General features: G+C 44.5%; 1 protein-coding gene across 3 annotated transcripts in view; it reads left to right on the forward strand.

Annotated features, from left to right (window-relative positions):
• LOC141156641 (uncharacterized oxidoreductase ZK1290.5-like) overlaps positions 1 to 12552 on the forward strand; it is a 199732-nt gene that overhangs the window by 10847 nt on the left and 176333 nt on the right. Inside the window, exon 1 of one of the 3 annotated variants that reach the window (XM_073642834.1) lies at positions 1060 to 1184. The exons of the other annotated variants lie outside the window; for them this stretch is intronic. Within the exon in view, the coding sequence (XP_073498935.1) occupies positions 1139 to 1184 (46 nt within the window). The 5' untranslated portion in view covers positions 1060 to 1138. Of the gene's footprint in view, positions 1 to 1059; positions 1185 to 12552 lie in introns of those variants that run through there. 3 annotated transcript variants of the gene reach the window in all.

The raw sequence follows: 12552 nt of genomic DNA on the forward strand, positions 1-12552 counted from the left end.
TTTGTAGCCCAGGTCCCATCGAAAAAAATATGTCCAATATATAAAAATGATTTCTGTGGAAAAGGGAAAAATGTTTTTAGCGGTCCTCTGTGGTTGTTAGAAATTAAAATAAAAAATGTGAGAAATAGACATATATTTTCTATTTTTCTTTTCGTTTTTTTACCTCAGCACATAAAAAGGAATATAAAAATGACATAAAAAATAAAACTCAGCACATACCTAAGGTCCAACGATGCCTGCACATGAGAGAGATAGGGAACCAGAAAAGCTATACTACATTTCTAATTGGACATATTTGCTAATATTACTATTATTACACCTACTACATATTGGGATAGGATCTTGGAGATGAGAATACCCCTTTAAAGTTCAGAATAATATGTGCAACTGTAGTAACAGAAACATCAAGGTGTTTGGAGATGGACTTATAGCCTTTACCTTTAACATGTTTACTATAATATTCTTTCCAATCTCTTGAGACAACTCTCTCCGTAGTTTTCTCTGTTACATGTTCACACCATGATACCAAACAGCACAGTCACTACTTTTCACCCTCTAAATAGGCAGACTGATTACAAGTTTGGGGTTTCTTTTACATTTTTTTCCTGTACAATCAAAATTCAAAAGCAATGTCTGATTTTCATTAGTTGATATTCAGTAAATTTAAATAGAAATTTATGTTTGTCAGTTTCAAGTTATTTCAGTGATCATTGTGTTTTTTTTTTTACTTTACCAGAAGGGTAACAACAATTTTGTCATGTGTATATGTTTAATAAGTTTTGAAAATATTTTTGATACATGCTTTGAGTATTTTATTTATTTTATATTATTGTATTTGTACTTTTTATATATTTATTGCAATTGTGATTTCTTACATTTTTGATCAAGTGATTCAGTCAGGTGACATCACTGACACTTCCTTTGAATATGGCTTGTTTGTCAGTTTTTATGCCCCTGATGAAGTTGTCGGCACGATTTTAAAATGTATAGCACCTTAATAAATTTCATTCTAGTTTTTAACTGCATGATTTAAAATGATTTCCTAATATGATTGATGCATCCTGATTGGAGTCTGCTTTTTGCCAAATGTTTGGCTCGATGTTCTAAAGAGGAGTGGGAAGCTACAGTAAGTGCCAGGATGCTTAGTTTGTGCAGCGGCTTCAGTACTGCCCTCATAACTCCTGGTAAGTGGTAAGCTTTTTACACAGTGTTGAGATTTAGATAAAACTCCTTTACATGCCAGAAGGGAAAAAATGGCCATTTTTAAAGAAGAGAATTTGTGAAATGCAGTTTACAATTCCTACAGGATCATGTCATCATGTTTAGTGACTCGAAATCTGGGAACAATTTCCCTTTAAAGGCTATGTACACCTTCACACAGAATTTTTATTTTAATGTTTACTTTCTTCCTAAATGCAAAGTTAAGCAATTTTACAAATAGACTTCATTAAAAATGTTCTACCATTTTGCAGCTGCAGAGTGTTGACTAGTCGTTTATCAAGCTGCTTCCGTTTGCAAAACTGCTACAAATCCATTCAGAGATCCTTGTCGTAGTGCTGACTGCTCTCTCTGCTCTCCCCATTCCCCCCCCAGTGTTAGGTCAGGTTTAGATGGTCATTCTAATGACTTATTCAAATTGCGGACTTGACTGTGTTAACTCTCACCTGGTGAGGTGGATTCATGAAGCCGCACGTCAGGGAGAGCATATGGACACTGAGTTTTGACTCAGCAGGCTGGAAGGCATGTGGAACAGAAAGGGCCCGGACAATAAGCTATGGTGGATGGCAGAAAAACAAGCGAGGCAGGACATACCAGAAGCCACAGAACCAGGAGGGCAGATGAAGAGGAAAATGCCAGTTGTGAAACAGAACTTAGATATAAATTGTAGAAACCACAGCAGACTGTAGTGTAATATGAACAGACTGTAATACCAGTTGTAATGCTTACAGCAAATGATGGGTTAATTAGCAGGACGCAGAAACAAGTTGAAGAATCCACAGCAGTTCACAATACTTATGGCAAATGATAGGTTTACCAGCATGTCTTGTAGACCACTAGGTGCAAATTGTAGAAGTTGCAGGTGTCTGAAGAGATGATGGTAACAAAAGAAACTGGATAAGGAAAACTCCAAATAAATCGCAACTAAATACCTTACAGTCTCCATACTCAGACAAGGTGGTACATTTGTGGACCTTAAAAGGCCTTGGGAGATGATGTCACTGGGAAACAGCCGGCCACTTGTAAGACCCAACTTGGCGCACAGCAAAGGGTGGCAACCATAGGGGAAGGGAGTGAAGCCCAGCACAGAAGACGAGAGAGGTTCGTAACAGACTTGCTTTGTGTGTAACTCTGTGAAAAGTAGTCACTGTGCTGTTTGATATCATGCTATGTATAAAAGTGAACATGTACCAGAGAAAACTAAGGAGAGAGTTGTCTCAGGAGATTGGAAAGAATATTATAGAAAACATGTTAAAGGTAAAGGCTATAAGTCCATCTCCAAACACCTTGATGTTTCTGTTACTACAGTTTGTAAGGCAGCGCTTATCATTATCCTGGGGGATACTCGCTTCACTGAGTAAATCAACTCACATATGATAAGCTTTCTGTTTTTCAACAATGCACAGCAGTTTATTACACTTCATAAACAGCTTCTTTCCGGGTCCAACGCCGTGGCCTGCCGACACACTGATAAAGTCCACGAGTCCAAGTGGCAGACCGGCCCACTTGGCTCTAATTACAGCCTTCCGCAAGGAAATACTAAAACAATGTCCATATAAATGTCCATAACACACGAGTATTACCTTTGCCGACTTCAGCTGTGATAGTCCTTTCCATACGCCACCACTGTGGCTCTACGGCTTACCACACGTGGTCTCCAGCCGTCACTCCCTTTAAGGCTTACTGGCATATTACACATATCATACCCAGACTTCACCCTTCAGGACGCTTGTGTGGCACTCCGAGGCTTACTGGCATCCCCCATACTCTCACACAGGGATCCAGGCTTCACCTCCCAGGAGTCCACCAGGCCTCACACGAGCAGTGTTCCCCCCCACACACAGGGAACAGCCTTGTGCCTCTCACACGGTGCCCACACAGGAGCTCCCAACACCCAGGAACTCCTACACACCGGAACACACAGGGTTTATATATACTGCAGCACACACACACACACCCACAGATAGGACCTTCTGTGTGCATAAGAACCTGTGTGATGTCACGGTCATGTGACCAGTCAGTTAAAGGGGAAGGTACATGGTCATTCAAAACACACTGAACCATTAAAGGGATGTCTGCTGCATCACATATTCCCCCCCTCTGTTCAAACTTGTGGGGTTGAACACATAATATACACAAACAGTCTATATCCCACAGTTCACACTGAGACCATGCACTTGACCCTTGCGTTGTCCAGCCCCTGGAACATTAGTCATTGATATTAGCCCACTCCTTAGGGACCTACCATCTGTCAATGTCATAGACTCCGTCAAGTCACATTTCCGGGTCGTAAACTTGTCAGACTTCCCCCGCTCCCAGCGGCTCCCCCGCTCCCAGTGGTCAGTCGTAACCTTGTCAGGTCTCCCCCGCTCCCAGCGGTCAATCGAAACCCTACCGGGTCTCCCCCGCTCCCAGCGGTCAATACAGCAGTGTGACTCCACATGGTTCCGTCCTCTATTGGGTCGATTGTATGGGCCACTCAACCCTGAGTCACTGGAGGTCTCACTACCTCCAAACCCACTCCCAGGACATCTTGAAAGGTCCCTAACCTCAGCTGCTCTGATATTTAGGGAGCCCTTTCTCTGTCTGGTCTCACACTTTCTAGACGGCTGCCATCTTCTGTTGCTCAGATGATGCTGTCTATCCACTCGCAGTCTAGCGAGATTCAACTTTTCCACCTCTCGCAGGTAGGTCACTCGGTACTCCACCAGCATGCTCATATCTGCAAGACTTTCTTCCGTTCCTACAGCGTAGAATGACACCATGCCGTCTTCATCAGGCATCCAGTCCCGACGATCACGTGGACTGCTTACTTTTACCACACCAGACTTCTTCACCCTCATCTGCATGGCTCGGCCATTTCTCCCAATGAGCTCTATCACCAGAACACGAGGCACCCGGATGACCTCTTCTCGCAGACTGTGAGCCTTTCTCATCAGCTCCAGTTGTCTAGCGGCTTGCTCCGTCTTCAACCGGAGAAACCGCTTCGTGCGAATACATCGCCAATGTATGTCACTCAGGATCGCCACCCTCTTCACTGTGACTTCAGTCGTGGACAGGAACACCAGCTGTCTAGCCTCTGAGGTCAAGTACACCTTACAGGCTCCCACGACCTTCTTAAACTCCTCATGCACGAACTCATGGGTGCATTCTTCCCTCAAGTCCTCGGGTACATCTACGAGGCACTTGTACCGAGACGTTTCGGTCTCACCAGTGGTTCCCAGACGATCAACCAGCTCAGGTTTCAGGGACAACTGACTTCCAGCTTCTTCACCCTGGATGCTTCCCCTGAGCTGACTCACAGCTACAACTTCACAACTTTTCGTCTTGACCACCTCCACTTCACCTTTATCTTCCAACACCATACTCTTAGCTCTCCTCAGGTCCACCTTCTCATGGTCTAAGGGAGTAAGTGCAACTTGTTTGCCTTTTCCCTTCTCCAAGGAGACCTCGTTCTCCACGTGACACTTTGCTAGGCGACCTTTGAGCTCTAAAACTTCTCCTTCCAGCTCAGTTACTCGCCTCTCAACAGTCCATCTCTGAAGCTCTTCCTGCTTCAACTGCTCTTCCAGCAGCAGAGCTGTCTCAGAACTCTCCGTCTCCAATGCGCCCACTCGGCTCTCAATAGCCAGTCTCTCACGCTTCTCTTGCGTCCACTGGGCTTGTAGCAACTCCTTGAGCTGCTTGATCTCGGCTCCGACATCCACCGAACCCTCCAAGCCCACATCACTCGAGGAGGTATCTGCTTCATACCTCCCATCACCAGCGGTCAACTCCTGGCCCTGGTCTGTGGCTTTTCCGATGGACTCCTCCATCTTCTCTCGCTCAGCTTCCATCTTGCTGACTGTCTCCTTAAGGTACGTCTCCGCCTTCTGGAGAGTATCACAGGACATCTGTAGCTCCTTCACCTGAGCTTCCAGATCTAGGGTCTTTCCCCGGAGATCATCATTCTCCTCACGGATATCTTGCAGAGTGGTCTCAACCACTTTGCGCACTTGCTCTGCACCCGCCTTATCCTCCTCTAGTTTTTCTTTCACATTGAGGAGATCCTCATAATCTCTCTTACTCTGTTGCAGTTCCCTACTGCGTTCACCACACTCCTTCTTGGTGTCACACAGCTCCTGGTTGAGCTGTTTGCGCTGTCGTTCTAGGATTTGTTCACGTCCAGAAACACCATCCTGCCGCTCCTCCTTCTCAAGCTTCAACTGCAAAACCTCTTCCTTAATTTTGCGGCGGTCCTCCTTAATTGCGTGGAACATCTCCTTCCACTGGACAACTTCCTTGTTGCTTCCCTTTAGATCTCGCTGTAAGTTCTTCACAATCTGGTAGACCCTCTGCCGTTCAGACTCCAGGCTCCGCTGGTCTGAGGACACGTTCTCCAGGTCCGTCACCTCCTCTTCTGCCTCTGAAGGAGGATCCACACTTGAAACAATGGCACACACCATTACATTTTCTTTACTTTCACTTTCAGCAAAGAGTACAGGAGCAACCTTTTTGTGGCCCCTGCGCCGTCTACGACGAGAGGTGGACTCTCTCCCCTCGTCTAGCCCCTCCTGACGGACCTCTCCTTCTACTTCCGTAGTGTCACCGTCAGCTATGGGGTCTGTGTCACTCCCCATGATGTTGTGGACTACCAGGTCACCTCCCACTTTGACTTCACCCCCTTCCACTGGAGCTACCCCGTTATCAACGGTCACCTTGTCATTTTTAGGAGGTACCCACCCACAATCATCAACAATTTCCAGTTTTCTACACTCCACACTCTTGTGAAAATCCGCCCCCTTTTTAATAACCACACCTGTAAGGGAATTTTTACAAAAAACATCAGCGACAGTCTTAGGACTCAGTTCACAAGATCTCTTACCACCTCCCCGGGCACTCTGGGACAACACGGGCGCCCCCGGAGAGTCCATAGAATGGTCCACTGCCGCCATTCTATACGGTGCCCACAGCTCCTGTGGTTCCCGCACCATGTCCTGTAAGAGTTTCTCAAATACTTGCTCCGGTCCCAACTGGCCCTTCAAACGCTCAATAGCTCCAGACACCTCTGCTGCTTTGCTCACAGCCATCATGGTACACTGTTCACACTTGAACTTCACCGCTCTCCCCGAAAAAATTTTTGTGGCCCCGCCGAGCCACCGCAAAACAGGATTTGAGTGCGCCGTCAATCTTCGCAACCCCGCCGAGTTGCAGCAAGATGCTTTGAACTTCGTGAGCCCCGCCGAGCCACAGCAAACCAGGTTTGAGTTCGACGACAACCCTCGCAACCCCGCCGAGTTGCAGCCAGATGCTTTGACCTTCGTGAGCCCCGCCGAGCCACAGCAAACCAGGTTTGAGTGCGACGATGACTTTCGCAACCCCGCCGAGTTGCAGCCAGATGCTTTATCCACACTCATCGTCCTGTGCCGTTGCTCCCAGCAACCAGACTGCAGTAGCTCCCAGCAACCAGACTGCAGTTGCTCCCAGCAACCAGATTGCAGCTGCCCCTAGCAACCAGACTGCAGTTGCCCCTAGCAACCAGACTGCAGTTGCCCGCACTCTCAAACCACATGTAAGGCAGCGCTTATCATTATCCTGGGGGGATACTTTCTTCGCTGAGTAAATCAACTCACATATGATAAGCTTTCTGTTTTTCAACAATGCTCAGCAGTTTATTACACTTCATAAACAGCTTCTTTCCGGGTCCAACTCCGTGGCCTGCCGACACACTGATAAAGTCCACAAGCCCAAGTGGCAGACCGGCCCACTTGGCTCTAATTACAGCCTTCCGCAAGGAAATACTAAAACAATGTCCATTTAAATGTCCATAACACACGAGTATTACCTTTGCCGACTTCAGCTGTGATAGTCCTTTCCATACGCCACCACTGTGGCTCTACGGCTTACCACACGTGGTCTCCAGCCGTCACTCCCTTTAAGGCTTACTGGCATATTACACATGTCATACCCAGGCTTCACCCTTCAGGACGCTTGTGTGGCACTCCGAGGCTTACTGGCATCCCCCATACTCTCACACAGGGATCCAGGCTTCACCTCCCAGTAGTCCACCAGGCCTCACACGAGCAGTGTCCCCCCCCACACACAGGGAACAGCCTTGTGCCTCTCACACGGTGCCCACACAGGAGCTCCCAACACCCAGGAACTCCTACACACCGGAACACACAGGGTTTATATATACTGCAGCACACACACACACAGATAGGACCTTCTGTGTGCATAAGTACCTGTGTGATGTCACGGTCATGTGACCAGTCAGTTAAAGGGGAAGGTACATGGTCATTCAAAACATACTGAACCATTAAAGGGATGTCTGCTGCATCACAAGTTGCACATATTATTCAGAAGTTTAAGGTCTATGGGACTGTAGACAACCTCCCTGGACGTGGTTGCAAGAGGAAAACTGATCACAAATTGAAGAGGTGAATAATAGGAATGATAACCAAAGAGCCCAGAGTAATTTGAAAAGAGATTAGAGGTGAACTCGAAGTTTGCCGCCCGCCGAGAGGGAAGAAAGAAGCCCCGATCCGGTACCACCGGGTAAGAGATGCCTCAGTGTCAGATTGCACCATCCATCATTGTCTTGTCCAAAGTGGACTTCATGGAAGACAACCGAGGATGCAAACACTGTTGAAAGCAAATCATAAAAAGCGAGACTGTAATTTGCCAAAACGCAAATGGACAAGCCACAAAACTGAAGCTTTTTGGCAAGTCACCTCAGCTCTATATTCACAGATGAAAAATTAAGCATACAAATAATAGAACATTGTACCTACTGTGACACATGGAGGAGGCTTAGTTATGTTCTGGTGTGGCTCTGCTGCATCTGGCACAGGGGGTCTTGAATCTGTGCAAGGCACAATGAAATCTTAAGACTGTCTAAGTATTCTGGAGCACAATGTGCTGCCCAGTGTCAAAAAGCCCACTACAATAGCGTACGAGTGCAGGAGCGGCCTGTTATTAACATGCACTAGTCTGGTCCGTAATTGGGACCAGACCAGTGCATGCTGTGATATTTGATCTGTGTGAAAAGTATTTGGTGAATACAGGCACATTAGTTATTATTGCATCAGTATGATGTCTATTGAGCGCACAGACAGCACACTGACCATAAAAATGTCCAGCTGAATCAGCGCTTAAGCTACATTCACACTTTGGTTTCCAATTTTACATCCATGTAAAACAGACCAATTTTGTCTAATTTTTCATGAATCCTTTTTTTTTCTCATCCGTTTTAAAAAATCTGAAGGAGGTAGACTGTGAATGAATCAGTTAAAAAAGGGGGAAACATGGATAGAAAAGAAAACTGAAGTACAAAGTATGTTTTCCATTTTTCCATCTGTTTTTTTACCGATCTCTATAGATTTTAATGGATGATGGATACAAATAGGGCATTCTTTGAGTCCCGGAGATCAGACACATGGATCTTTTTTAAACTGGATGAATGTATGGATCATTAAAGCTCTATGTGCAGTCCATTTAAAAAATGAAAAGGACACAAATGTGCACAAACAGATGTGTAAATGCATTTGAGTTGCAGCTGGAGTGCGAGGAGGTTGTACAGAGATCTACAGTGGAGAGGAGAGAAAGTATCTAAAGTCTTATAGAGAGCGGAGAAAACATTCTATAGAAGGAAAGCACATGGAGAGGAAATAAGTACTGTATTTTAGATGTGCTAATACATTTTATTGGCCTACTGGAAAGATTATAGGATATAAAGTAAAAGGCAGTCTCTACATATGTCCTTATGTACTTTGAATTAATAACATCAATGAGGATGGATAGATTGACAATGATTTAAGCTAAACTTGAGTTATGAGATTTTGGGTGGGGTTTCTCTATAACGAATAGTATGATTATGATTTTGTGCCTACTGTTAGCATCAATGTGTTTGCAATGTTTTGTTGAACTGGTGTATTGTAGAATTCTTATGGGAGAGGTTTATTTAATCACTAAAGAGGAAGCCCTTTATCTGTATGGGTGTGGGGGGAGAATCCGCTCTTCCTGAAACTTGTCACATCAAACAATGTTTAAGGAAACATTAGTGATGGCGGGCCCCCAGCCCTTCCCTTGCATGCTGCCACTGACACAATTATCTGCAGATGAGATACTACATTAGAGCAAGGTTTAGACCTAGGTGGCAATAATTTGTTTATTGTGATTTAATTAGTTTTTCCTCCAAAGTTAAAGCACCACTTCAGCTATTTTTTTTTCACCGCTGGAGTGGTACTTTAAATGTAAGTCTCCTGTCTCCAGTCATATGCTACCCTCCGGCGTCTTCGGTGCCGGTCCAATCTCATAGCACCATCTTTTGACCGCAACTTCTGAGTGGCCGGAACTCAGAAGCTAAGTCTCAAACTCTCAATGTAAGTCTATGAGAGCCAGAACAAGGCCAGAACCAGGCTGTCATAGGCTTACATTGATTAGTGACCTCTGGATCGCCCCATTAAACACTGGAACAGCCGACAGGTCACAAACTGCAGGAGACGGGGCGGAGCGGGGGCGAAAACAGATGAAGATGCTGCAAGGAGAGTATCAGACAAGGGGCCGGGGACTTGGAATTTAAGCACCACTCCAGCGGGGAAATAAAAAAAATGCTGGAGTGGTGCTTTAAAGATTTTATTGATTCATCAGGGCAAACCTATGTTCAGAAGATGATCACGCTTATCCTACACTCTTTGCTGTGCAAACAGCGCCTCCGACTGAGTTCCTTATGTCTGTTGGTGACTCCCATTGTAAAATGTATTTTGTATTTTTTTTATATATCCAGTATTGAACTACACTTTCCAAAACATATAGCCATGCCTGTGATGGACTATTTCTCAACATACATTTTGATCATAAAGACCACATTGGGTTTGCAAAAGGTAAATTTGGATACCACGATACAAGCCTTATTTTCATGGGGACATTTTTTTGGTATACCTCCCGGAGTACATATTTTTATGAATTCTCCCTGTATTGAAAAGGATAGTTAGCTGTGCTTTTTGATGGTTAAATACATGCTCTTCACTAAAAGATAATTGTGAAATGAGTGTTGGAACGCTCATTCACAATTATTCTTCAGTGTTCGGTTACGTTCCCCCGATGAGCTTTTGATGAGTTTTTGATGTTTCTGATTTTCTGCCACATTTCTGCGCCTACTAAGTAACATAGGTTACTTGCAATTTTTTGAAAATATGCAACGTAAAAAGCTCACCAAAAACTCATCGTGGGAACGTAGCCTAAAATGTCACAGAATCATAGAAAGTTAGAAGAAGAAGGCTGTAGTAACCAGGGCTGTGGAGTCAGTAAGCCAAACCCCCTGCTCCGACTCCTCAATTTCCCTGACTCTGACTCCACAGGTCTGCCTCACTACTAAGCATGTACATAAAGTGCAGCACAGATTCATCTCAACTAAAAGCCGAGATCCTTAGATCAGGAACAGAACAGAACATTTATAGGACATTTCATAACCACCTTCTTTTGAAAACATTTACAGCATATCCTGCATTGTATGTCTGATCCCAATTTATTATATAGTTTAGGAGTCTGAGTCGGTTCATTTTATACCGACTCCAACTTCAACTACACCAGAATGGACACTGACTCCACGTCTCTGACTCCACAGCCCTGATAGTAACTGGGGCTTCTATGAGTGCCATTGCCAGAGTGGTAAGACGCCTCAGTCGGCCGCTTCCGGAAGTAGTCTCGGGAACCGTGTTTTCTCTGCAGGCTTTATTATGTGGCATAAAGCCCTGCAGCTCCAGCAAAAATAAACACAGCCTTACTGGCAAAACAACAAAACAAAAGACAAACGATAGCACAGTCCATAGCAATGTGGAGTTTGCTCACACAGGTTGTAGTCGCAGCTTTTAGCTCCTCTCTGAGCTGTGGACTTCCAGTCTGGAGTCTTTGCCACTCCAAACTCACAACAGAGAAAAAAAAACAGGACTGAACATTTAAATGTTGCTCAACCACACCCTGAGGTGAAGTCATGGGGAATGACGTAGAGATGGGAGGGAAGTCATTCCCCATGACTCCACCTCAGGGTGTAGCTGAGCAACATTTAAATGTTCAGTCCTGTTTTTTTTTCTCTGTTGTGAGTTTGCAGTAGCCAAGACCAACCCTTTAAAATAGTTAACCCCTAGCTTATAACATACTGGCAGAAAGTTTATTGGTTTCAGTTAACACAGGCTAGCAACCTGTGTGACACATACCTCCCCTCATATATCATACCAGTGACTCTGTCACAATATATATAGCTTAACCAGGAGAGAGAATAAAATTCCAGCTCCAAAAAGTCTGAAAATCACAATTAAGAATACATTTCCTTGCACAAGAAATACTAAATAAAATAACTGTACTTATGTGTCTAAACCTACTATCTAAAGAATTAATTACATTTGTATTTAGTGTGAAATGTGACCAGTATATAAAAGCAAAATCAAACCCAGTGCAAACAATATTTGCTTTCTAAAATCACTTAAAACATCATATAAATGACTCCTGCATGAAGCAAGGCTGCTAAAAGCTGGTCATTAAGGCCTTTTCATATGTGGATGTTCAGGGGTTAATACTGATCCTTGTACACCATGTTGCACTTTTGTGCATTGTCGTTTTTTTTTCCATCAAGATATCGATTTATTTATATGCTGCATGTCCAATGGGAGAAGCAACATATTCCCTCCCCGACTCCTGGTACTTGTGGTGTTTTGTGTGTACCCTGAGTGTTTGCACTGACGGATGTCGTGTAAGGAAGGCTCCGCTCTGGGGTATCAATAGCTATAGTGCGGATAGGATATAAGAACAAGGGGGCCGGGTAGAAAGGAAGGGGCCTTTGAAGTCGGAGAGGGACTCTTTTTGTGAGTACATATAACCCTTTCACACTCAGGCTGGCATATTATACTCACTAAAATGAGTTCAGTGACCCTAGAAATTGCAATTGATTTGTGTCAGGAGCCCCCCCAGCCCCTCGGTTGCCCTGGATTTCAATGGAAGAAAGCTGTCTCTTTTCACCCGTTTCCAAGGAGACCTCTGGGAGCCGTGCATCTGAGAACAATTTGGCTGGGGTGAAGGCTAGTCTGAAAATTGGTGGGAATGGAAGGAAGAAAGGCAACCTCTCACATCGCCTCTGGAAAGCGTTACAGAGGTTTATGGCTTGATGTTTGGGGATCGAAATGCTGTGAAATATCTAAATTCCTTACACTTCATTTTCTGCTTTCCTCAAGGTGAAGTGCATTTTAGTAATCTCTTTATCCCCGTAGCATTAAAATTGATAATACACGTGTGAAATGTATAAATATATAGATACAAAAAAATAATGATGCAGATCAAACAAGATAGACATCTGCTGTA

The sequence above is a fragment of the Phyllobates terribilis genome, unplaced genomic scaffold (assembly GCF_046119375.1).
Source record: "Phyllobates terribilis strain yellow unplaced genomic scaffold, ASM4611937v1 Scaffold_8__6_contigs__length_399053987, whole genome shotgun sequence".
Classification (NCBI taxonomy): Eukaryota; Metazoa; Chordata; class Amphibia; order Anura; family Dendrobatidae; genus Phyllobates; species Phyllobates terribilis.